The 27,859-nt window shown below is 43.4% G+C and overlaps 1 protein-coding gene across 4 annotated transcripts in view; it reads right to left on the bottom strand.

Moving 5' to 3' along the window:
• OLFM2 (olfactomedin 2) overlaps positions 1-27,859 on the bottom strand; it is a 209,637-nt gene that overhangs the window by 12,138 nt on the left and 169,640 nt on the right. For all 4 annotated transcript variants that reach the window (XM_020779171.3, XM_078385096.1, XM_020779157.3 and 1 more), the window contains exons 4-5: positions 10,538-10,757; positions 4,558-4,664 (exon numbers count right to left, since the gene is read on the bottom strand). In XM_020779171.3, coding sequence (XP_020634830.2) covers positions 4,558-4,664; positions 10,538-10,757 — 327 coding nt within the window. The remainder of the gene's footprint in view (positions 1-4,557; positions 4,665-10,537; positions 10,758-27,859) is intronic.

The raw sequence follows: 27,859 nt of genomic DNA, 5'->3' as shown, positions 1-27,859 counted from the left end.
AGGATGATCAGACGAAGTTCTCCTCTTGGGTGTCTTTTGCAGAGGTGAGGTAGAAGTGATGGGGGCGGGGGCGGGAAAGGCTGATTGGTTTCCTTCTCAATAAATCATTTGCTAGAGTCACAAGACTTTGCCAAGTCCTTGAAAACTGGGAATCTGTGATATTACAAAAAGCATAGAAGGGCTTGTATCCACTGATACTTGCATTTGCAAGTCTAAATCTCAGCTCTTACAGGACCCATAAATGAAGAGCACATAAGGAGCAGCTTCCAAGTGACTGTAGCAGCTATAGGCTCTAACAGCTGCTATATTTATTTATTTTATTTATTGCATTTATATGCCGCCCATCTAGACATGGTCTACTCTGGGCGGCTCACAACATACAAATAGAAACTATTTAAAATATACACAATTTACATAGATAAAAACAGAGAAATATAAAATCAAAGAGCTTACAATTTTAACCATTAATTTAAAACAAAGAGTCCCAAGATGGCATGAGTTAAAAGGAAAGAAATAAGAAATAAGCATCACTTAAATGACTGAAGGGAAGGCCTGCTTGAACAGCCAAGGAACAAGCAAAAGGAAGAAATCTATTGCTTAAGTTTAAGAAGGGATGGGATAGGATGGTAAACTGGGGGTGAGGAGGCTCTTTCAGTTAGCTATCAATATAGCAGTTCTTGGGATCAGTAATGTTTGTTGGAAATGTAAAAAAAAAAATCCAGATACTTATTATCATGTATGGTGGTCATGAGAAAAAGAAAAATAATGGTTACAGGTTTGGGAAATGTCACAAGAAATTGTTCAGCAAAAACTAAGTTTTAAACCTGAAATGTTATTATTGAATATAATGCCAGAAATTATTGGTTAGAAAATAAAATATAGTTTACTGTATATATTCACTGCAGCTAGGTTACTCTGGGTCCAAAAATGGAAGAACGGAAAAACACCAACAATGGGTGAGTTATTAAAGAAGTTACTGGATATTGCAGAATTAAACATGCTTTCAAAGGCACCACGGGATCAGCCGAGAAACTTTGTAAAGGAAAGCTGGAAGCTGATATATAATTGGGCCCAGGAAAAGACAGGAACTTAGGGGAAGAAATAGTTTATGGTGAATCAGTGCTCACTAGAAATCTTTGATGGTATTTAGATGTCTAGACAATGGTGAAATTGCTGATCTATATGTGTAGTATGGATGTTTAGTTTTGATGTTTTGTTGTTATTTAGTGTTATTTTGCAATGACAAACCTAGACAGCATCTTAAAAAGCAGAGACCTCAGCTTGCTGACAAAGGTCGGTATAGTCAAAGCTACAGTTTTTCCAGTAGCGATGTATGGAAGTGAGAGCTGGACCATAAAGAAGGCTGAGCGCCGAAGAATTGATGCTTTTAATTGTGGTGCTGGAGGAGACTCTTGAGAGTCCCCTGGACTGCACTAGTTAAACCCATCACCTAGTCTTGTCTCTTTATTCTGGACTGAGGGAGAGGGACAATCTGCATTCCCCTTCTCGTTCAGTGCACTTTATAAATTCTGTGAATTTATATTGGAACCTAATAATGGCATTGCCCAGTTATATGTTTTGTTTTAGTGTTCATGGAGTTCGATTCCTGATTGTGCCTCCTTGACAGAGGCTGGACTCAATGATCCATAGGGTCCCTTCCAGCTCCGCAGATCATCATCATCATATTGTTATTTACACATGCACAAATGCCGTGGTGTAACTTGGAGCGGCAAACAATCCCAATTGATGAGTTACTGACTGAATTCCTAGTTGCATTCTGAGTCCTGCAATGGGCACAACCATAGGAATTTGATCAAGGGCTGGTTAATTACCAGCTATTTGCTGCTCTGAATCCCATAACTGAAGTTCCACAGGCATACCTAATTCTATTCGAACCTGCCTATTGTCTTTTGAAATGATTGTTATTGTTCATAGGGACTAGGATGTAATCAGAGGCCGTAACATTTTCATTTTTGACCTCAGCTCCAAAATTCCTCTGCTAGAATGACTAACTATGCAACTGTAAATATTTCATTATCCTCATTGCCACCAGCAGCAGTATCACCCTCACCACCCTCACCAACTTTAAGAGGATAAGAGGAATGACATAGTGATGTCACTTCTTTACCATTCATATTGCATGGGAACAGCCATAAGTGTTCTCACAAATACTCCATCTTCTGTTCACTGTTGGGGCTGTTTCCTCCTTGAACATTATGTGGCGGGCCTCATCTGTGACCACTTTTAAGATTGTTTCTTAAAACCTATTTGTCATTTCTGGTTTTCATCCCAAAGTGTTTATGGTCTCAGCTGCTCATGCATATCCCTAAATGGCTCTTTATTGCAACTAGTTTGTTCAAAATGGCCATTTAGATTTAATGTGAATTTATGAATATATTTGATATGGAACTGTATTATTTTTTTTAATCTAGTATAAGCTGCCTTAGGGAGAGTATGGTCTTGAAAGTTAGTTAGGAAATAGGTAAAATACCACACTAACATAGAAATATGTCACTAGAGAGAAGGGAGGGGGGGAAGGCAAACAAGTCTGTGCATTTCCTTCCTTGTCCTGAACATAAGCGCCTGATCATCCACTGGAGACCTGAAGATGACACTGAACAGCAGGTCATTGTTTTGTTGCCTCAGGTAAATTTCCACACCTTCTCATTTCTACTCAAGTCATCTCTGCCCTCATGGGATCTCCTGCAAAGAAAATCCTGCCTTTCTGGGACACATACCGTTTCTCCAGTCACATAGCTAATTATGCCCAATGCTCCTTCCTTGCTCTCCTCTTCTGAACCCTATGCATTCCCCCAGAATGACATCCTTTCCTAGGGAGTCTTGGCCAGACAGTGTGATGAATCCTCTAACGAGCGGGATTCAGGGCAGGTGCCTTTGTCTGCTGCATCCTGTTCTAAACTAGAGGCCTACGGGTACCTCATGGCAGCCTCTGACATGAAGGGAGCACTCTCCCCACCCTGCTGCCTTTCTCAAGGGCTGCATTCTCCTATGGTGATGCTTTGGGAGGGAAAGAAAAAGCAGATGGGGCTGATTTCTTTCTTTCTGATTCATTATCTCTCTTTTTTGGCCATCTCCTTTCCCCATCTTGGAGGGCCCCCCGCTCCTTCTCTCTCTTCTCTTCTGTCGTCTCTCCTTTCTCTCATTCCCTTCCATTTCACCTGTATCCAGCAAGTTGCTATGGGGGGAAAGGGGGCTCTTCCTAGCAATAAGAACTGATTGCTTCCAGAGGGTTCCACCCACCTCCTTCCATTGCTTGGTCCATTTGAGAGTCTTTCATCATTTTCACTCCGGTCCCCCTACTTTCCCTTCCAGCCTCCACCCGCCACCAACCCACATGAGATTAAGAACTGTGTGTTGTCAAGTCAATTCTGACTTATGGCCACACTTTCCAAGGTTTTTCAGGCAGAGATTACTCAGATGTGTTTTTCTATTCCCTTCTTTTGGGGACGCCTTGGGACTGCGCAATTTGCCAAAAACACTATTTTTTCTGACAAAGTGGTTAACTAGCCAATGGGATCCTGACACACAAGAGCTGAAAAAACAATGCATCTGTCCCGTAGGCTCAGAACACCTTTTTAATAGACTAATTTCCACCCTCCTTATTGTTTCTGCTTTCCCATTTTGTTTTTGTTTTGTTTTGTTTTTTTGCCTACAACAGGGTTTCTGAACTTTCCAGGGACTGTGACACCGACCACATTCAAACCTCTGCATTTCCTGCAGAGCATCAATTACAAAAACAATATAAATTATACTCAAAAAGATGCTGACTTAGGAGGCTGTGTAGACTTGCTTGGACACTAAGTGTATGGATGTGTGTGTGTGTGAGAGAGGTTTTTTCCTGGTCACATTTTGGTGTGGCCAAGAGAAAGAACCATCATTTCTGAATCCCCTGTTGGGCTGGACAAATTGTATTTCTCCCATCCATGACGAGTCTGATCAGAATGAATCCCATCTCAGTATCAGCCACAGGACAGCACCTTCCACTGCACCGCAACAGGTTAGCTTGAGGGTGGGGGAAGACTCAGAGCAGGCCACATACCGTACACAGGTCTATCTACTATGCTCTCCAGCACCTGTGTTAACAGGAGCAGCAGCCTCGCTCTGTCTAACGGCATGGCTCGATCTGTTTCCTCTTGACTGTGGCTGTAGGCGGCTGGCTGCTTCCTTCTCCATGGATTCCAGTCTCCGTCTCCCCACCTATTTTCTTTCCAGTACCTTGTTAATGCCATTTCCTTCTGCCTTGTGCTGATGCTCCATTTTCTAATTAAGATAGAATATCTTAATGCTACGTGGGTGGTGGTGTGTCAAGCTTATGTCTTCTCTGTTGATGAGTAGCATTTGTGCTTATTAAGTCAGGCTTCATGCAGATCAAATAACCTCAGAAACTAATCCTATTTGGGTTGGATTTAAAAGAACATCATTTCCTTGGTTGAGGGCTATTGGCATTCAGCTGCCTGCATCTGTGGAGTTTCCTAACTAATTTTCTAGTGGAAGGTGGACAAAAACACTGGGGTACTGTGTCTCTCGTGTACTCACCCGACTATCAGAACTTGGGGCCATGGTGTCTGTCATCCAAGAGCCAAACCTGGATCCAGATGCTCGGATGGTGATGGGGTTGCTTACTCCTGTGAGCTTCCCACACCCTGAAGTCAACAAACAAACAAACAAGGAATAGGTATTAAGAAGACTGAAAGAATATGGAAGACCCCTAGAGGAAGGTCTCATTAACTAAGTGGAAAACTAGGGGGTTTAGGAAATACAGCCTGTATTCTGACCCAGATTCAATTCCTTCCTCGGTAAAGGACTTGCCAGGCAGTCATTTATTATGTGTTTATGAATATTTAAAACCACTTACATCTGATGGCCTCAAAGTGGTAGACGACAGGTGTAAAGCATACAATACATACAATATACATTGAAATACACAGGGTCGTAGCATAATGGAGTTGGAAGGGGACTGTAAGGCCATTGTGCACATTGTTCAGAAAGCAGATGATAAGTTGGAACTGCACAAGGAAAGCTTGCAAAAATAGTATGTTTTTAATATGTGTCCAAACACATTTGAAAAAAAAAATACAGAATGTTCATTTTCAGAGGGAGAAAAGTTGTGGGAAAGTAGTGGAGAAATCCCCCTGTTGCTTCTGTTTGCCAGTAAAATCAGATCAACAGAAAACCTAGGACTGAATCCTGTTGATATTCACAACTAGTTAAATCTAATTAATTCCTACTGAACTAATTAGATTTAACTATTCAAGAGAAAATTAGACAACCATCTGTCAGATCTGCTTTGCCTTGAATTCCTGAACTGAGCAGGGAGTTGGACTCAATGGCCTTATAGGCCCCTTCCAACTTCATTATTCTATGTTTCCATTAACTAGGGGTTAGCTCACCATTCCCCAGTTGGTTCCATAGGTCTGCTCAAGCTGGGACTAACCAGGAGAGTTGGGCCTTTGTCTTGCCACATTATGGAGTGAGAAAAGGCTAAGCTAGAAGATGGACAATAGGCTTTTGCTGGACCTTCCACTCCAAGCCATCTCCAGGTCCAGAGAGAAGAGGTGGACAGAGTCTCCTTCCTCTGCTGCTCTTCTCTCTAAATGATTCTTTTCCACATTTGAGGGCCGCAACCTCCCTGTTAAGACCATCGCCACAGCAACCAAACCATCAGCATTCCAGAAGCTTAAGAACCTCAGCATACCATTTTCTCTGTGGCAGAAAAGTAGGAGTAGCTGGCTACTCTTAGGTGCAAATGATTCCATTTCTTCCCCTTTGGGGTTTGCAGGGGGAGAGAGTACCTCAGATTCGCATCTCAGAGAAAGTATGTTAATCTCACTTCCTCCTGGAAGGCTGTTTACACAAGAGAAAATCCAAGCAATTGATCTTGTGCTTGCTTCTATTATAAATAATAAAAAAATAAATAATAAGATATCTAAATGTCATTGTATGATTGCCTACCATAATAGGTCTAATAGATGTAAAGGGTTTTGAATACATAAGGCACCATCTCATGGAGCTAAACGTGTGTGTGTGTGTGTGTGTGTGTGTGTGTGTGTGTGTGTGTGTGTGTGCGCGTGCGTGCGTGCGTGTGTTTGTGTGTGTGTGTAAAAGAGGGAGAAAGGCAGATGCATCAATTAAAACTTCTTGATAGTTTTGCATTCTTTCCTTAGATATCCTTAGGCTTAAGGACTTCAAACATCAACCAGACAGAAACCCTAACCATCGCCAGCCTCCTGTGCCATTGCCTTAACACTCAGGGAGACATAATCAGAATCATGAACTTCGGTCCTGAAAGCAAACTTTGAAAATGTTTAGTATCATAAATAAGTGCATACACATTTAAAAATCATATTATATGAATGACCCTGATGTCAGATATGTACTGAAGTTCATGTCATCTTTGAGTACCAATTCAGAAATGCTGAACCACTTCTCCCGTACTTTTTCTCTGTGCCACTACTGCTGGGCCTCGCTTGGGGGTCGGGGCTAGGGAAGGAGCTCCCAGGGGACAGGGTCCTTCCATCCAAGAAGGTCAGGGAGAACCATGTCCTATAAACCTCATCCAGCAGATCCAGAATATGTGTGGTACGATTCTCATATAGTTGTGTCAGTACCAAAGTTTCTAGTAAATGGTCAACAGCAAAATCGCCTGTTAGTGAGCTCAGTCTGTGTTGTGGTAAGAACTCACTAACAGTTAATTATCTCTCCCCACCCCCTATCTAAAATTAAGTGTTTAAGCAGTACACACCCAGGTTATTAATGAATCTATGTTTGCCATGTTGATTCTCCTCCATCTGTTTTTGGCAATGGTGCAATCAGGCCATAAAGATGGGCTTGATGAGTGGTGAGTCATCTGAATTAACCCACCCACCCCCCGCTCTAAATACACCCCAATGATATCCTTCCCTTTTTATTTTTGTTCTGCACAGCCGTAAGGCCTACACAATGCCCAGATTATTATTCGCAAGGTGTCAGCAGTGCAGCAAACTGAGCTAAGCTCACAAGCCCAGGAGAGCTTGCAGCAGCTGCTGCCTGGGAAAAAAACTGTGTATGGTCTGCTAGCTAACAGAAGCAAGACGTTGCTCAGGATGCCTTTGTGGGCTGTATTTAGATATCTGTGAACAGAAGAGGCTTTGTCTTTCACAAACACCCTGTTTAACATTGCCCACATTACTCCTTTCTGCGTGCAATCGGAACGTCTGGAAGTGCGTCCTCTTAGATTAGAACCAGTTTAAACGTGCATCATCAGTATTAGCACGAAGTACAATCTTTCTGCAACTGGACCATTTCAGGCTACAGTTGGCCAAGCAAGGACATGTTCATCTTTTGGATGGAAAGCCCCAGAAGCCGTTGCAAAAGAAAAGGACGAGTGTGCAAAGCAGCTATGGATCTCTGGGGACAGATGTGCCACTTTTTCCTTTGGAAGCATGCGGCATGTGAAGATATATCGTCATCCCATTGTTCTGGGAGCCCTGAGTCACCAAAAGATCAATGGAAGGATGGCAAGAGCAGCTGTGGTGCCTCCCCAAAGATGTCTCAGTTGGAACACAGCAAGCTTTCTCACGCCGAGGCCACCATCTAGCTTAGTATTGACTACATCAGTCCCCCACCCCCAACCTGGCGTTCTAAAGATGTGTCTGGATTATAACTGTCAGTCTCTCCAGAAGCTGTGGCTAGAGATAATGGAAGTTGTCCACCAATATACCTAGAGGTCAGGAGAAGATTGGTCTACACTGGCTGCTTGCTGGGTCTTCAAGGTTTCAGACAGAGCCTTTCCCCCAGTTCTCCCTGACAATGCTGTAGATTCAACCCAGAGTCTTCCGCTTATGAAGTATGGAAGTGACTAAGGAACAATCTACCTTCCCATGGTTTTTTGTGTGCCAGGCAGCAATAGGGGTTTGGTTACCTTCAGAGTTTCAGACAGAAGCCTTTCTGAGTAGCCCAAGAGATAAAAAGCAAAGCAAAGGAAAGCGTGCTGCTTATATACCGCCCCATAGTGCTTCAAGCACTCTCTGGGCGGTTTACAAGTTCATTATGCAGGCTACACATTGCCCTCCCCCCAGCAAGCTGGGTACTCCTTTTACCAAACTCAGAAGGCTAGAAGGCTGAATCAACCTCGAGCCAGCTACCTGGGATTGAACCCCAGGTCGTGAGCACAGTTTTGGCTGTAGTAGAGCAGTTTAACCACTGCACCATGAGGCTCTTAACAGGGATTAAGCCCCAAAATAGGAGATCCAATCCATAAAACCAAAGTAATGCTCAGATATTCTGGGAATTGTAGTCCCCACTGCCTAAATAATAATAATAAAAAAGAGTATCTTTGCTTATTTTGCATTAAACTTGAAACCTGTTGCAGACAAAGCATTATCTCCAGCAAGGAGCAATAGCCCAGGACAAGATGGTATACAATGCAAGCATATTCTCCTAATCTATATGGGAAGGAATCCACACTCTGCAAGCAAAAAAGGAAGGTTTGAAAAGGTTTGCCCAATGACGGCCAAAGCTGACAATAGATAAGGATGGGGAAAGTGGGGGAGGTGGAGAGACGTTAAAAAAAAAACACCACAAAAAAACCCACCCGGTAGGGAACTGAGTTGCTACATGCTGTGTGCTCCTCAATTTGTCTTTATTAAATGCATTCACCATCCTCTCTATCACGAGGGTGCCCTCTTGTTCTCTGTTTGTGGCACACTCTATCATTTGCTTCGATTGCAGGTTGGCATTCTATGAAATTTAGGCCTGAGATAAACTGACTCTCGCTGAAGTATCTGTTTCTAACCCTCTATATTTTCTTCACTCTCCCTTTTCTTCTTTTATTTTATTTTTGAATTTCCCTAGTGTTAAAGGCTCCTAGGTTTATAGAGGTGCACTGTTTTATTTAATCTTGTAAAGCACAATGTGTAACAACCATGATAATAACAGAGTGTGGGCTTTCTGCTTTAACTCCACCACAGACAGAGAGGAGAGAATAGCCACCCGCAAGTAGTTTTGAGCTCAAAAGCCCTTGGGAGGGTTAATCCATAAGCTCACAAACAGGGTGTTGCCTGTTACAATGGACTTCCTGCGTAAAGAGCGATGGGTCTTTCCGAATTTCCAGAGACCAATTCAAAATTCAGCCTTTAACTTCCTGCATTTTATTATCAGCTGCAACAGATGTTTATAGCATCCCAAAGTTCAGCCAGTTTCCTTAACCCAGCTCTTACTCTCAGTTCTTATTCTCAGATATTGACTGATGGATAGCTTAATGGTTTAGTTATATAGCTGTGAAGCCAGGGGTTGGGAGTTTGATTCCCCACTGTGCCTCCTTGACAGAGGCTGATGACCCGTAGGGTCCCTTCCAGCTCTGCAATTCTAAGATGAAGACATCTTAATCCAACCATATGGACTGCATGTTCTTCTACAGAACGCTCACTGCATACCCAAAAGCTGATTAACGCTGTTCTCTTAATGAAGCCCATTTTGACTATTTTGCTAGAGCCCTGGTGAGATCTAATCTGAGGAGAATAGCCACCAACAGAGCAAGCAAAGGGCATTTAACACATCTACTCCTTCAATGGTTAGGTCTCATTAAAATTGGAGAAAATATTTTCTCTCTTCTGAACTCCAGTCCATACTTTTCCAGCAGTTTGTAACTGGACAAAGCTGGGAAGGTAGAGAGATTAAAAATATTGCTTGTTTGGGTTTCAGCTCCCAGAATCCCCCGGCCAGCGTGGCCATATGGACAAGGATATTCTGGGAGTTAGTACCTCCCAAACTCTAACACTTCCCATCAGGCCCTACAAGGGGGTTGGGGCATCAGGGCCTTTAGTTCCAGGCCTTACCTCACAGTTCAGGCCTCATCTCAGCCAATGGTGCAAGACTTTCCTGTATTCAACTAATAACAACATTTTACTTGCTATTCTTTACACTAAAACTTTTTTACCCCTTTGAGAAAAATAGCCCAGGTCTCCTCTGAGCACTTGGAGGACACTCTTCCTATACCTGAGGAAAAAACTTCCCACTTCTGAGGAAGGATATAAGTGACTTTGATGGGGAGGGATAACCGTAAAGAACAATGAGGTAGTAGAGGGGCTCAAAGACGATTCTACCAGGAAAAAAGTAACTTCTCCCACCCATGAAGGGATAGAATGCACCTTGGAAACAATGCTCTGTCATGATAGAGTGTCATTTCCAAAGCATTCTTGATACAGGTGAGAAGGTTCTTGTGAGGGCTGCCCCTGGTTGGCCCGGAAAGGAGTTATAATGGAAAGTTGGAAGAGTTGCCCACCTGTGACAGGGACGAACGACTCCAACCCCCACTGTTCCTCACGGCCAGCAAGGAAGGCTATGGCTGATGGGGACTGCAGTTCAGAGACCTCTGGAGGCCTGCACACCCACCAGCCTTGGCTATGGATGGAAAGATGACCTGCTTCCAGATTCAAAGGCTGATGAAATCAGAAGGAGACTTTTATGAATGAACCCTCTTGTGGACGTGTGAATCAACTAGAAGGAGAAAGTTAAAAGGAGCCGCCAAGGGTCCTACCTAGCTTCTGCATGCAGGCATGTAAGCGTGCTTCCAGGACCAGCACCCGCTGCTGAAGCTCCTCGTAGTCATAGGCACCCATCTCTTCCTGGATCTGCAGCAGGCTACCCGAAAGGTTCCTCACCTCCTCTTTCAGCTGCACGATGGTGCGGGTGTCCGACTTGTACTGGTCCAGCACGGGGATCAGCGGCATCAGCTCTGTCATTTTGTCCTTCAGTTCCTGCCAGGAGGAGGGAAAGAAGAAAACCCAGTGAAAAGGGGCAAGGGATGAACCATTCCATCCTTGTCAGCATTCTGTTCCTGGAAGCATTTCCCAGTGAGGGCAAGGCAGTGGTTACACAGGTCAACACTTGCGAGAGCATCATGGGATTCCAAGCACAAAGCAGATCTGCCTCTACATCAGCTGAGAGGGAGCAAATCCCCCAAGTGCTGCCAAGTTTGCTGCCCAGGCAGCAGAAGGGCTCACAATGAAGGGTGTACCAATAAGTCAGCAATATTCTCTCCTTGGGCTTCATTTCACACTGGCCATTTCACAACACGACACAACACAAAATTTCACAACAGGGGACTGGAAACCCATGAGGAAAAACTGAAAGAACTGGGCATGTTTGTTGTTGTTTAGTCGTTAAGTCGTGTCCGACTCTTCGTGACCCTATGGACCAGAGCACGCCAGGCCCTCCTGTCTTCCACTGCCTCCTGGAGTTGGGTCAAATTGGCATGTTTAGCCTTGAGAAAAGAAAACTGAGGGGATTGATGATATTTAAAAGGCAATCATACAGAGGAGGGGCAGAATATGTTTTTTATTATCCCTGAGTGCAGGACGAGTAATAATGGGCTCAAGTTACAGGAAGACAGATTTAGGCTGATTTAGAACAGTACGGCAATGGACCCAATTAGCTCAGGAGGTGGTGAGCGCTCCAACGCTGGAGGCATTCAAGAGAAAATTAAGCAACCATCTGTCAAATATACTTTGATTTAGATTCCTGCACTGAGCAGGGGGTTGGACTTGATGGTCTTGTAGGCCCCTTCCAACCCCATTATTCTACAATTCTATGAACACCCTCCATGAATTTTTAAATAGCAAATACATCTATTATGGCATGAATCTTTTTGTAGTGCAGTCCATGTTAACATTTAATGACTCATCCTGATTCTCACTCAGGAGGAGAGGGGTCGCTCTATTAAATGGTCGATGTTCTTTTTTGTTTTTGTTTTAAAGAGGATATTTTGTACTTCTGCAAACCTTGAGGTTATGCCAAGCAGGCAGATAATCCTCCTCTTTGCTCCCCCAAAGTCTTCAGGTTCCTCTCATCACTCATAACCTGAGTTGTTGATGACAGGGGGCAATGTTATAGGCTTTTTCTCTAAAAAATATCCAGAGAGGAGCAAATATACAGAATTGTGTGTGGTCCAGTTCTTTAAAATCAAACAAACACACACTAATACACTCATACTCTTTTCTTAAGTTACTCTTCATGTGAGTTGCCAAGAAGAGTAGCAATTTGAATGCACACATGGCATGCTCTGTTGATACAGGGCTTCTCTTCCATATTCAGAAATCTATGAAATGCACAATGAGAACTGGGCTACCAAGGGAGGACTCAAGCAACCCATCTTTGTGTAGATCATGTGCTGGAGTGCCAGAGTGCATTGACATGTCCATAATATATATGACCTGCCCCAGCGACTGTCAACATAGCATTTCTATGACCACTCGGCCTCTTGGCCTGTGCCAAATGTTTCTGTTTGAGCACAGGGGCAAAAGGACAAATGATGCTACTTGAAGGGCTGGAGACCAGGACCTTATCCCTGGCAATTCAGAGCCATTTAATCATCATCACTAGACATGGGGACGAATATAAAAATGAATCAAGATATTCGTTAAATATCCCTGATTCATCAGATATTTGGTGCTTCGTATTCTTGAGGTCCAGTAACCCCAACAAATATGAAGCAACGAATATAACCCTTTTATATTCGTCTCTTCATTCCTTATCTGCTTATGCCCCCACAGCTGTTCCTTGAGGGCATAAGCAGAGAAGGGTTTTCCTTTCGGGTGGCTTGCTAAAGCCTGCCCAAAGGGAATTCTACCCCCGGGACTGGGGAATAACTTGGTTCCCCTTTTCTCCTCTTCCTATGCCTACACTGCATAAAAAGAGGAGGGAAGGGATCAAAGAAGGACCAAAGGGATCCTCCAGCTGCTGCGGGATCGCTTTGATCCCTGCTTTCCCTCCTCTTGCTACAGCACGCAGGGCACAGCAAGAGGAGGGAAAGGGCGGGAAAATGACCCGGCGAATGATAAATTGATTTGTTCTTCGTCAGGTCACTGGGGCAATTTGTGATTCATAGGTAATCAAGTTTGACAAACCAAGACAAAGCACTATTTTGGCACTTCATCTCCATTTCTAATCATCATCATTGTTTTCCTCTTCTTTGACAAAGTGCAAAGTAAGTCCTGCCACATGTCCATTGGTGATGATGGCAGGCTTCCTTCCTCTAGATCAATGACAGGGAAGGAAAAGGGCAGTGTCCTGGCCATCCTGATAACCAATAAGCTTTTTCTTCACTATCTCACCCCTATTAGATATTTTTTTTAATGGAGGGCATACGCAGATGGATTAACAGCTGTTTTCTCCTCCACAACTCTCCTGCCAATAATTCCTTTCTCCCTTCCTTCCTGCTCCTTCACTCTCTATCTGTAGGTGTTCTTTCTTATCTCTCATCCTCTTTCTCTTTCTTCCCATCCCTTCCTGAACTGGCCACATGCATCTTCTCCCTCTCTAAATGCCTCCTAACTAAGCCCTCTTTCTCCGCTCCACCACACAAATTCCCTGCCAAAATTCACCTTCCTCTTTCCTAATCTCTCTCTGTCTCCCTTAGGTACAGTACTTGTTTATCATTTCTCCCTCTACCCACTGTAGTTCTTCACGCTCTCTATGTCTCTTATCTCCTTCGACTGTTTCTCTCCTTCTCTTACGCTGATCTTTTCCTCCTCTGCTTGTTCCAACTATTTCTCTACTGCCTGTTCTCCCCTCATCTTGCTACCCTCTCCTTGCTCCATTTCTCTGCCTCCTCCTTCCTCATCTGTGCATCTTCTCCTCTTTTGCCTCCCATGCCCCTGGGTCCCACAAGAAGCTGATTTACTGAGTCTGCCAGGAAGCTCCAGCTGGATTTTAGACTTATCATCATCATTATCTTCATTGTCATTCCTACTTCCTGAAAATAAAGATGGCTTTAGTAGCACTGCTGATACCCAGTGTAGTCGTGTGGGCAGAGTGCTGGACTAAGACGCCTTGGTTCACATCCCTGTTCAGTCATGGAAAATCAGAGGGAGATGATGAAACGAGTAGAACTATTTAAATATCTCGCTTACCCTGTTAGGGTTGATGAAAGTTGGTTCTCCAACTTAGCAGCACATGGCACATAGCATTCGTAGCATTGTTGGGATTATTTTGGGGGTGAGGGAGGAGAAGCAAGATTCCCACCTGATCAGAGAGGAAATCACATCAGGCTTCCCATGAATAAAAACTAGAATTTGAGCAATTTCGGAACGATTGCAAGTCGGGAGTGGGGAATATCATCTCAAGAACTGCTTGTCTCTGCCAACCTACCCAATCCAGTCAAACTTCTCCCCAAAGCCCTGTCTCTCTTCTTCTCGATTACTCCATAGTTTGAACATTCCAACTGGAAGAATCTAGACTACATTCAAGGAAAATTAAGACAGGCATGAAAACCTCTGAGTGATTCTGGATCTGTGGGGGGAAAGGGCCACACTTACAACTCACAGCACACACTTCATAGCCCTTGTTCAGGTCAGCTGTTCAAAAGAAAAACACCGTTCACAAAAAAAACCTGTTATCTGACACCTGTTCTTAGCTAGATAATGCACACAAAGCCAAACTCTGTATGAGAAGAACAATCCATATGAGGCATTCCTGTGATCACCTGGGCAATAATGTGGGTGAGCAAAGTGGGTTTTTCATTGTAATTCACATATGGCCCTCTTCCGGCTGCATATGCTTATAGTACAAGACCCCAACCCCCACTTCCATTGGGAAATTACATATGACCATGAAATTTAAGGACACATCATCAGGAAGCAATTCTATGATAATAATCTTAGAACGGCAGAGCTGGAGCGGACATGAAGTCCAGCCCTTGTCAAGTGGTTGGGGAACCGAACTCCCAACCACTGAGCTATCCAGCAGTGCAACAAAGATGGGTTTGATTCACTCGACCCTTCCAAAGGGATCAGAAAAAAAAGAAAAAGGCCACAGAAATATTGCAGCTGACTTGAAGAAGGATGCTCAAATGGAAATAGCTGGACATGAGCGAGGGACTGCATTCACCTAATTGGATCTGTTCCTTGAGCCCAGTGAAACCTGTAGGCATGTTTCTAATAAGATTTTATATTTGAAGACTGAATGTTATGTTTACTTATTTATGTAAAGTATGTGCTCTGCTTCATACAATGGTTTCTGAAACTGCTAGCACCACCAAAAATAAAAAATAAAAAATAAAAATGAAAACACCAGTGAACAGTAATACCACTAACCCAATTAAAGCAAACACAAGAGACATTGAAAGCGTAGACGAAAATACTGAAGAAGCAATAACCAGCAAAGAGCTAGACAGCATTTGAAATTTAATAATGATGATGATGATTGAAACTGGACTCAAAACAAATAGGAAGAATTGGATCAAAAAACATGGAAACTAATGAACATGCATCATACACTATATCCAAAAAGCTATGTGGACAGATTATATTTGCCACGAAAAATCAGATTACTCCAAATACAGCAGGTAGTAGAGGAAGAAAAAAGAAGCCGAAATGACTATATCAGTACAAGCAGAGAAAATTACTAAAAGCAGTGAAAATGGAGAATATTTTGAAAACAACGCAAACAAAGGCACAATATAAGAAACAACAATGTGAAAATAAATTTAACAGCTGGAAAAATAAACCATTACATGGACAACTCCTGAGAACTATTGATGGAAAACATTATCATAATTCAACATGGGCATGGCTAAAACTGGGGACCCTTAAGAAAGAAATCGAAGGCTTGATTTTCGCTGCGCAAGAACAAGCACTCCAAACCAATGTGATGAAAGCTAAGATCCAAGGAATTAGCGCTACCAGCAAATCTGCCAAGAAAAAGATGAAACTGTGTCACACCTCATCTGTGAATGTCCAAAGACTGCACAGACGACAAAGTCAGACATGATAGAGTGACAAAGTTAGTGCACTGGTCATTATGCAAAAAACAAAAAACCTTGCTGACCTCCAAAAACCTGTGGGAACATCAGATAGAGAAGGTGTCAGAAAATGAGGAGTCAAGATCTTGTGGGATTTCCAGATCCACACGGATAGACACCTTGAATAAAACACACCAGACATATCAGTAATAGAATGAAATGTCTGGATCATTAACATTGCAATTCCAGGGGATGCCAGAGTTGAAAATAAAGAATTGGAAAAACTAACAAAGAAACCTGGCAACTGAAACATCTCGCCTCTGGAAGAAGCACACTTCAGTGGTCCCCACAGTCATTGGGCTTTGGGAACAATATCAATAAATGCAGATGTTAAGAATCACACCACCATCAGAGCTCCAAAACCCAGCAATATTAGGAACAGCATACATTCTGCGCCGATATTTAACAGATGCAGTACTTAGGTTTTTGGTTAAAAACTGCATCTGTTATATAATACCAGTCCATGTTTTGCTAATTTGGACTGTGCCTGATGATGCTGATCCTGATGATGATGATGATGATGATTAACAACAACAACAACAACAACAACCCAGTCCAAAAGAATCAATGTAGCAAAAAAAGAAAATGCTTGCTGGAGAAGGAAAATTTTGATTGGCAACGAAATACTGGATACTGCAAGGAGCAAGCCGAGTGGACACCCATAGGGTTTTCACGGCACTGACATTTTCCTCCAGAATGCAAAATGAAACAATTTTTTAAGTTACTGGCCAAAGAATCTGGTGCCAGCAGAGCAACCAGTGAGAATGTTTCTCTCTTGACCCCATCCCACCCCCAAAAGGGGAACCAGAGGAAAACTTCACAAGTAGGATGGGCTGGGGTCAAGGGGCCTGAACAGCTAGGCCAAGACACTAGTTGCTGGTGTCATCTCGGGACTTGTGTGCCACAGAACTGTAGTAGAAGGTCAGCAGGCTTTTCTTTCCACGCAGAGCAAGCCCTGAGACTGCGCGCCATTCTCTTTCACCTCCCCTTAATGAAAAGCAAAGCCTTTGTACCTTGTTTACCACCAGCCTGTTAATGATGACAAACCTCCTGGCATGTAGTTAGGAGCCCTCTTCAACATACACAAGGCATATAAGATAATAACACGTTAATAATAATTATGAGGCTTCACGGACTCTGCTCCTTCCAAGCACTTTAAGGAAATTATCTAATTCCTCACTGTTGTCCTGAATAACCTTCTTCATTTGTTTGGGGTGGCAAGTGATGCTTGAGCAAGGTGAAGAACACCCCAAGTTTCAAAGAATAAAAACACGGGTAAAATTAGATTTAGCTACAAATAAGATAGGTCTGCTGAAATCTATGAGGCCGAGGTGAGTCAAGACTATGCTAGGGGACAAACTACACATTACAGACAGCCTATCATTCAAAGCTGAAATCTGTTGAGTTCCAGAGATGTAGTTCAGGCAAGCCTCCATGGCTAAGCCTCCATAACTGAAACTTCACTGTACCTCCTGATGACCAATCACAAAACACAAGGTGAGGCGTGATAATCTCCAGCTGTGACAATCCATTGTTTTCAGCTTATAAGGGATTTCTTCTACCAAGTTATCTTGAGTGTATTGTTTGACCCTTAGTTCCATGGATTTGGAGGAACTGGTTTTGGAAAGGGATCAGATGCCCTCACAGCTGTCTGTGGGCCAGATGATGTCAGTTAGTATGATCAAGACCATTTTATCACAAGGATATGGACTGTACATATCATCATTCGGTCTCTGTCTAAAACACCAGATGGAGAATCTTTATCTCTTGCTTTGATCAAGAAGAAAGCTTTGGTCCTCCATCTCCTGAAAGGGGAGAAGGAGAGCTGGGGGTGGGGAGAGTGGTTGCAGCAGGATCCCCTTCCTCCTTTCCATTCATGAAGTATGTGATCCCACAGACCTGCTCTGGGGCTTGAAAGAGTTACTTTATTGAGCTACCAGAATCCTCAGCCAGTAGCCCATAGCAGGCAAGGTTGGAGGGAGGAGGTTTACGGAGAAACTTCACAGCCATTAAAAGCTACGTCACATTTTCCTCGGCTGCCCTTTCGGCTGCTAGAACTGTCTTCCCAGGAGTCAACTGCAACTTCTGAAAGCAGAATATTTATAGCCATGAAGGGGCAACAGAGTTGGGTTATGCTTCCTTTCCCACAGGGCACAACATAGCTGAATTTGAAGGTAGCGTAGATGTAAACAATAAAGGAGATTTTAACCATGCCACATCCAGTTTGTTCCTGACAAAGGGCATATTTAGGGTCAAAATACCAGGAAGAAGATAAGGGGGTCATCAGGGGATTCCTTGACTGCATTGAATGTCTGGCTGTGAAAGCAAATCTTCTCTGATTTGTGGAGTGATTGGTCACCAGGAGCAAAATACCACATCTCTGGAGTAGTTTGCAGAGTGCTGCTCCTATCCATAATGTACAGTTTGACCTTAGACTAGTGATTCCCAACCTTGGGTAACCCAGGCGTTCTTAGACTGCAGTTCCCAGAAGCCTTAACTATCAGTTGTGCTGCCCAGGGTTTCTGGGAAGTGCGGTCCAAAAACATCTGGGTTACCCAAGATTGGGAAGCACTGCCTTAGACAACAGATAGAGGTCTTGGATAAGCAACCAGGAGTCATGTGATTGTTTGGGGCAGAAAACATCCCCCTCCAGTCTGGAGATGGAAATCCATGGCCAGCAGAAAGTGGGATAACATTGTAACAAAAAGTGAATGAATATGTATAATAACAGATGAAAGTTGCTTTTCCACAATTTGATTATAAAATTGCAATTAGAAATGGTGCACAAGATTGACAGCATTTTCCACAAAGCAACTCAGTAGGCAATGAAATGCCCTCCAGATCTTTTGGCCTACAGCTGTTGTGAGATGCAGCCCACAAAGAGAACAGTCAAGGATGATGAGGTTTGTAGTTCACATCTACAGCAAGGCACCAGGTTGCTCGTCTGTGCCACAGAGAATGAGGAGGGCCACCTTGCCCAAAGACTTGAGGGAAATCTGGAGTTAGATTCATGATGTATTTCCATCCACAGTACATCAAGAAGCTGCACATACCGCCGCATGCTCCCAGTTGCTTTCACCATTTCAGCTGTCTGACACCCAAAGGTGAGACGCAACGCAGGTGCCAGCTGCCTCTGCCTTTGGCGATCCCTGCGCTGTCTCCTGAACTTTAAAGGCCAGAGCTCGCTTGCTGGGTAGGGCCGGCTGTATGCAGCTGGTGGCAAGCTGAGAGGCTTAAAGGCAGCAGAGAGGTTACTGCTGCATTTTTTATGATCTTGGCTGGGAGTGAAAAATGGGGCAGGTGGAAGGCGGGGGGGCTGTGAAGAAACGGCAAGGTGGAAGGGCAGGTGTTGGAATGGACACTGCAAGGGAGAGGGAGAGGGGAGGAAGGGGTGCCTAGTCTTGCTGACATTTGCATCTCAAGAGAGAAAAGGCTCCTCTCGACAGAGTGCCGGGATGTGACTGTGCATGTCCAGGGAGGTCAAGGTGAAGCACAAGGGATTTGCCTCCACACAAGTGAGCACAGCCCTCAGAAGGCTAAGGAAACTTCTGTGGGCCAAGGCAACCCACAATCCATTCCAGATGTTGTATGCCCTGACCTTTTCCTGCCTAATGGAAAACGTCACATTTCCCCCCTGTTGACACTCATGTTGTTTAGTTTGGCCCAGTTCTCCAAGAGTATTCAGATCTAATGGGAAGGACAAATAGCCTGGCCCTGGATCTTCCTCTATGGCTCAGTAGCATCAACAATGCAGCCAAGAGGAAAGGCCTCCGAATGAGACTGGAAAACTGCTGTTAGAACAAGCAATGCTTTATTTAATTTTATTTATCACATTTCTATCCTGCCCATCTTGTGACCAGGCTGTACTCTGGGTGGCTCGCAACAATTAAAAAACAACAACAACCAGCCACCCCAATCTAGAAAGACATAAATAATGAGATCCAAACCATAACAAATATTATTCAAAATATAAAATAAACTTAGGGCAGTGGTGAATCAGGATCAATAACCAATTCATGGATCCACGAGGATGTCAAAGGGGATAAGATGTTTCTGAGGGCCTCTTGAAACAGGTGGATAATTAGTTTGATTTGTTATCAGAACTTGGATTTGTCCCCCCCCCTTCTCTTTTATTGTTCCCAGAATTCCTTAGCAAGGGTGGCCATGGGGCATGGGGATTCTAAGAACTGTTCTCCCAAACAGTAACTTTTCTAAGCTCAGATTGATAGAAAGCAGCTTCCTACATTCCTTGTGATGTCTGAGATGATGATGGGGCAGGGGAGGGGGTCTCAAAAAAATAAAAATAAAGGATCCCTGACCCTTGAAAGCTTGGGAACTTACTGAAGAGTAGGTGTGATGCTAAATATAATTCCAGTTCAAGCCACCTCCTGTTGTTTCTGCCCCAGAATGACTGCCTTTGTGACAGTGCTTCAATCCTTTGCGTCAAAGAACAGGCTGAGTCATCTTCCAGGCCGTGTGCCTCTCCTTGAGGATAAGTGCTCCGGCTTGCCACTTGACTTCTAACAGAGACAAATAATGAAACCTGGCTAGGACTGATGTAACACCATTCAAGGGCTGAATGCAGTTCTTTCCAACACCTTCCCTCTTAGATAGTGGTTTAGAGGGCTGTACTGGCTCAGTAGTAGAATGCAGGCTTTTTCATGCAGATGCTCCCTGACTGAACCAAGAAACTTCAGACAAGGCTGGGACATCCAGAAAAGGGCTGAGGGGGAATGCTACTCAGCAGACAGGCCTGGGAAAGGCTCTGACCATCCCAGATGGCCACCGCCAGCCAACGTGGACAATCCAGAGCTAGAGGGAGCAAGGACGTGGTTGGTCTAAGGCAGCCCCGTTTGTCCATTGTAACAACGTTGTCCTGTCTGCAAATGTGATTCGGTTCTGAAATGGGCTTAGAGACAGGGCAGGAGCCAAGCAACAGATTAGAGGGCAGCAGGGGAGATATATGGGGAAATCTTTTCTTTTAAATTACATCGTGGAAGGTGTGGGTGTGGGTGTGGGTGTGGGTGTGGGGGTGCTCTCTATGCATGCATGGCCAAAATCAAAATGAAAAATATCAGGAGAACATCAAGCACTGCCCCACGTATCTACAATATTAAACCAATATTATCATTTTTGTGTCTGCCCTTTCTTCCATATGAAACTAATTCTTTATTGCAGAATGTAGCAAAGGTCTCCAGCCACATTCACAGCTGTCTTTATTCTGTGTTTTTATTTCATTTTCTCCTTTCTCCCCCTTCCTTCCCAATCCTATCAGTCCTTTAGGATCTCACCTAAAGCAAACTTGCTCAAAATTCAAACTCCTCTGTAACAGGATACAAAATGCAATCTATTCGCTTTTGACTGAACGATATAATGGTGAAAAGTCAGGCTGAGCAGTCAACTCTAGCCCAAGTTACATGTTAAATGGAATGTGCCCTTCATTCTAACATTTTCCCTCTTGGCCTCCAATTCTTTCAAAGCTTCATGCCTGAGCAATCAGACTTAAAATGAAGCCCATATTTACTGCCTGATGATAAATCACAAAAAAAAGCTAATGTACTTGTTCAGAAGAGTTCAGAAACTAAAATACATAGCTTTTATCTCTCAAGGGATTTCTGCTTAGATAATTCTAGAAGCAATGCTGTTTTTAAATGACTCATTTAAAATCACTGACTGATTTATACACAGAAAGGGAAAACTGTGAAGCTGACAATGAAAAAAAACTTGATGAAACATGCTCACAATTTTCACTTTTGAGAGACAGATACCTACATTAACTGAATGGTATGGGGGACAGCTGAGGAAATTTAATAATATGTGAAAAAGAAAAAAAACTGATGAAGGTACTGGGTAAAATATGAATATTAGGTTTATAATTAAATGAAGCAGAAGTTCAGTAAATAAGAAAAAACAAAATGGGATGTAATGGCTCTTTAGTAGACTTCCTGTTCACAAGTTCGTCCAATGCATTTCAATGAGAGAAAAAACAAAAAAATCACCAAAAATTAACGACAACTCAGAACAACACCAAATTAAGTTTGCATAGGGTTCAGGAGGTGGGCTAACAATTGCAAGCATTTAAAACAGGTTTCAAACAGTTTAAGACACTTTTACAGGAGCAAAAAAGGGACATCGTTAAGTGAAATTCCCCCATAGAGAACATCGTTAAACGATGGGGGAAATTCCTCAAAGAAACCCATCGCTGTGTGAATTCGTCATTGTATGAAGCAATCATTGTGCGAGGCACCACTGTATTTTCATGTGAGCTTTCATGGCATATGTCCACTCCATCAGATGCAAGAATGAGAATATGGAGACTATACGGTGAAATTTTCAAACAAGGCTCTAAGATAAAAGTATGTGGTGATTGGTAGACTCAAGTTGCATTTCACACCTAGTAATGATTCCTAGTTTAGTATTTCTTAAGGTACCTACATCTGAGATGTTCTTACTGGAAATTCTAGAATGACTCCTAAAAGTTTGAGAACTACCATGAGAAGCTTATTAACAGTCTAATCCTTTCTAGATCTCATCAGAAATAAAGCAAACTATATTCAATGAGTGTTCATTCTATGGAAGTGTATCCAGGGCTGCAGCCCAAGAGTAAAATCCTATGCTGACATGCTTGTAGTTGGGCCCGCTGAACTCAATGGGGCTTACAAGAAAGTAAATAAGTATTGCCTTATTTGCTAAGGGGGAGCAAACAACCAAATAATTTATCTACAGATTAATGAAACTGCAAGGAAAACAATAATTTTACAGTTGTATAGTTTGTAATGATTGGACAATGTTTGATTTTTCTTTGGGGTTCTTCCAAACATTATATAACCTTCCTTTTTCTTTCATTTTGCTCTGTTTCGTCTCTAGCTGCATTAGCACTCACAAACTGAACTCTCTAGAAGAGGAGGCAATATGCTGTTATGTTCAACATTTCCTTGACATATATTGATGACAGAATGCCTACTTAGAGATAACAGATGAGCCTACAATATGGTTACCACTGCAGAAATCATATATGCCAAATACTGGAGACAAATGAAAGCACCAACTGCTATAAAATGGTTAGATAAAAATGGGGGTGGGGGAAGGGATGCCCTGCTCACAGAACAAGTGATGTATCTTCATCCTAAAGAAAGAGAAAAATTGGATGGATTTCTTCTTTAATGAGAAAGAGGAATACATGGCCATGTGTTCAACTCTACTGGCTGCTGTATGAAGGGCTGTCAGGACAGCAAGGATGGTGGCAAGTCTTGGGTCCCGAGTGCCAAGTTTGAGTCCCCCAGCTTGGGACTCGGAACTCTGACCCAAAGTCTTGGACCGTTCTGGAAGAGAAGCTGGGCCTGTTGGCTTTCAAGATAGTGGTGGCAGCGGTGGCAGGTAGGCCATTGGCTGGGACAGGCCCATAGGTTGCTTGACAATGCAATTTGGACAAAATGGGTTCGAATCTCAAGTCAAGTCGTGAGTTGCCCCAGAATCCTCCGAGTTGAGCCCAACTCTAGTCACTGATGTGATTTAAGTTGGACTCTATACTGACTCACGACTTGTGAGTCCTCAACACTGCAGGATATCTATGTGCAAAAGAGCACAAAAGTCCTGTATTGTAATGGCAGTATAGGAGAGGCAGATTCAGAAGACTTAGCATGTCATGCAAGATACACCTAACAAAAGAAATCCTCTTAAAAGAGCTAAAATTTCCTCCCTCACTGAGTAAGATATAGATTTCTGTCTTCTTTGGCATCTGGATGCCATAATCAAAGTAGTCTTTAATTTTGAAGATGCTTAGGGATGGAAATCGTTGCTTGATGTGTTTCCAGGGACGAGTAAAAGAAACTGAGAATTTTTTTCTCCTAGCTTGTGGGAAGGAAGGAAGGAAGGAAGGAAGGAAGGAAGGAAGGAAGGAAGGAAGGAAGGAAGGAAGGAAGGAAGGAAGGAAGGAAGGAAGGAAGGAAGGAAGGAAGGAAGGAAGGAAGGAAAAAGCTAATTGTTTTGGTCTCACACTGGAAAAGCGGAAAAAAAGGAATTGTGAGTGCAGTGGACCATTATGCAAACAGTAGGAAACAGACAAGAGTTTGGCCTACACATTGCGCAGAATGCTCTCATTGGTTACACTTAAGCACAAGCTAGCTTATATGGCTCCACTTTTCTCACCTTTTCTCCCCACATAACCCTGTGAGGTAGATCAAGGCAGCAGAGTAAGGCCCAAAGTCCCCCCTTAGTATAACAGCTCAGTGGAGTCCAGAATCTGGGTTTCTGAAGTACCACTCCAACTCTCTAATCATTCCACTGTACCGATGTCTCCACTTGAGGTGGAGTGGATATGCTTCTAATGGTGAAAATGGGAAAACCCAAGGAAGTGGACTTTGTCCATGAAATTTCATGCTAAAATATAGCAGATACCCCTTTAAGGTGCCAGCACTCTTTTTAATTTGTTCTTTTATTCTTCTTTTGTTATTACCTACAATGGGAAAACCTGTTTGTCTTTTAGGCTCTTGCTAGCTTGGCATAGTAGCACCAGTTCATGAAATTTCTTTGGACAGAGCTGCAGCATCATACAGTTTGTTACCCCAAACAGCAAAGGCTTGGATTTTGTCTCTGTCTCTTCTGGTGTGCTGCTAAATGTTTTTTACACAAGAGCTAATTGGAACCCCCAACAGCATGGCAGAGAGGAACATCTGCCTAATGACTGCCACTCAACCCCCAGCCATCAGCACCATACGACTAACCCTTGAGTCCGGGTCACTCCCAGGGGCAAAGAACAGCAGCAGCCGAGAGTGCTGGCAGCCTGGAAGGGTCCCTTCCATTCTAATTAGCTGGGCCATACTAGGTCGGAATTGTTATGCAGGAAGACAAGAGGGCAGGGTGGCTTAAATTGGAGAGCATCTGGCATGGTCTGACAAGGCCTGGAGATGTCATCACGACAAGTGGGTTTCATTTAAAGGGAAAATCTGGACTGGAAACATCCAGACGAAGCTGCAAGGACAACAGCGAGAGAGACACTAAATTATTGTGTTTTCCTCTGGCCCTTAATTACTTCATCCTTTTAGTCCAGTGTGATAACATCCAGTGAAGGCTTCCATAAAAAAGAAGGGAGGGAAGGGCCTCATGCTGGTTGTTTCTTTCCTAGGCATACCCTATATGTGCCCCCAGAGGATTGGGGCATCTTGTGGAGCCTCATGGTAAGTGGCATGCGGGTAGGCATAGGGGGAATGGAGAATATGAAGTGGGGAGGCACCTCTCCCCACTTCTTCTCACAAAAAAACATTTTGTAAAACTTTCTAATGTCTTGGAATTGCGATGGGAGCGGGCCAGGGGATATTTAAGGGAGCCGATAGGATCGAGATATTAGCTGTACCTCAGACACAGTGACAAAAAATAAATTTGGAGGGGTTAAGTCATTCAGAAAGAGTCAGTGGGGTTGATTCATGCCTAGGCACACAGGAGAAAGCCACTACAATCAAGAGGACTTCAAGCCCAGTGATTCCACCTGATCCACTTAAATAATGATTTAACCCATGATGTTTCATGTGATAGTTTTGGTGCTATTGGGGACCCTGGAGTCTCTCTTGAGTGTGTGCTAAGCTCCCTTCATGGCAAGTTTTAGTATTCGTGAAATAATGAAACATTTTGAAAGAAAGGAGCAATGTTTATGGGATCATAATATATGAAGATGTAAAGGCTGTTGTGTTGGCTCAGTTCAGAAGGTTGTCTAGTCCAGCTCATTCTCAATCATTTTTTAACAACAGCCATAAACGCAATACAAAAAAAAACTGTAAGCCAAATGAAGATTGTATAAGTCCCAATGCAAACCTTATAAGGTGGTGTTTGAAGAACTGTTTCTGGTCTGTGGCTCCCTTCAAATGTGTCAGTCCCACCCACCCCAGAGGCCATATGGCCCCCATTGAGAATAGCTGGTCTAGTCTAGTACCCTTTTGCCAGCTGTGACTAACCAGATGCCTCTAGGATAATCACATGCACAGCATCAAAATTACATCCTTAGCACCTCATATTTGCAAATACGATTCACCTTATCAACCCCAAGAGTCCTCCATCCCTCTGTTCCTCTTCATTCTCCTTGCCTTTCCATTGCTTCCTGTTACCCTGTCTTTTGTAAGCATCAGAAGTGGAACAAAAACAAGAGGAAGTAGCAGCGTTCTTGCCTTCTCCTTTTGACCTCCAACTTGTTCTTTGTCTTAAGTGGCAAACAGGATTATAGTGGTTAAATGTGGAAGAGTAGGTGCTCATTGTGACAGTTCCCGGAGATTTCTTGCTCCAGAAAGAGAGTCTAAATTTACAGGCAGCTAGATCAGTCCGTGACACCAATGAAGAAACAGGTCTTTAGAAAAGTTAACAGCCCTTAATTGCCCATTCAAAACCAAACCATCATCAACAAAGATACCTTGAAACAATATACTGTTCCTAGGGGGAAAAAAAAATCTGTTCTCCTCTCAGCTACTGTGAAGGCTGCTCAGAGGCAACAGGAAAGCCTGAAGGGTTGCATTGGCAGATGATGTCATAATCTCCTTTATTCAGAAAGTTCTAGAGCTTCAACCCTGTGAGCCTGAAGTCCACTACATCACTGCTGGCAAACCAACCAAGGTTTTGTGTCCTAAGAAGCGGACCACCTGTAGGCAGAGCCAGGGCCTTGGCCTGGCAGACCACATGTAGAATTATGAATTGATCAAAACCTGGCGTGTATTCGGATCCTATACTGACACGCATTGGTAGATGAGAAATCATAGCCTCTAGCAAGCGCAGCCATCTAATCAAGGGCTATTCCATCAGGCCACCCCCGTCCCAGCTGTCTCTGGAACACCACGACACTCTCTGTGGCTCATCCCTCTCCTTTCCACCCTGCACAGAATGAGGCATCCATTATTCTCAGCAAACGTCTCTAATCACTGTGGCTGGGCTTGAAAAATCACCAAGAGAGGTAATTGAATGGCAAAAGGCCCAGAATGTGGCTGCTCTCTGTTCATTTATCAGAAGTACTAGTTCCTCTTCTCCGATGCCTGGACTGCAGGAGGAAAAAAAAGGAGGCTTTCTGATTTGCCTGTTTGATTGCCCTTTTTAATTGCAAATATGATGCTCCTTGTCTGATGCGTGGGTTAAGTTTGCAGACAGCAACTATGGAAACAATCTGCTCCCAGGTAAAACAGTCAGCTCCCTGGCTCACCTTCCACAGAGTGCTTGTCATTGCTAAAAAGAACCACAAACAAAAGGTAACCACTTGTTTCACAACTCAAGGGCTGTTTCACACATCGTTGACGGGGACTTTGAATACATAAGATGTGAATGAGGCAGTTAAGGTTCTTGTTGACCTCATGTCCTCAAAAGCTGCCCCTTCATTCCTTAGGTGACAACATGCATTGCTTTGTTTACTTCAAATCATGGTAAAGTTATAGCCTGGAAAAGTTAATTTTTTGGACTACAAATCCCAGAACCTGTCCGTTAGCATGGCATTTGTATAAGCCAGTTTTCTTCTCCGTTCCATCCATGGAGGCTGATGACTTATTCCATGGCAGATGTGAATCCAGTTTGAGTTTTAATCTGAACTTTACAGGAACTATCCAAAGTGGTAACCCTATGGTGTGGGTGGGGTTGAGCGAGCCAGCAAAAGTTTCAGCACCTTGGACAACTCTTATAAAGTTCAAAGTAAAAACCAGAGCAGATCCACCCCTTCCACAATATCAGAGTCACCATCTCTTGGCTTCTTCTGCTGACTAGGACCCTAAAAATCCTACCTTGATAAGGCCCTCCAGCAAATGGATGCTTACAAAGCAGATCCACTCGCCTGGCAATGGGGAGGGGCTGAAAGTTTTCTGCTGAGGACAGAGTAAGAAGCAAATCTGAGCTTGTCTTTATATAATACATGAAGTGATGCCAATATTCATTAGGCATTAGCAGCCTGGCAGACATGGCGTTTGGGGGCTGGGGGCTGGTTGCTACTGCATGAAATCAATAAATAAGTCCCAATCTCTTCTCCAGGACTGCTCTACGTCGGTGCCAAGAAAAAGCAAATGCATTTGAATATTTTATGCAGAAATAAATAACTTGCAGGTT

The sequence above is a fragment of the Pogona vitticeps genome, chromosome 2 (genome assembly GCF_051106095.1).
Source record: "Pogona vitticeps strain Pit_001003342236 chromosome 2, PviZW2.1, whole genome shotgun sequence".
Classification (NCBI taxonomy): Eukaryota; Metazoa; Chordata; class Lepidosauria; order Squamata; family Agamidae; genus Pogona; species Pogona vitticeps.
This window is presented reverse-complemented; position numbering and strand designations above follow the sequence as displayed.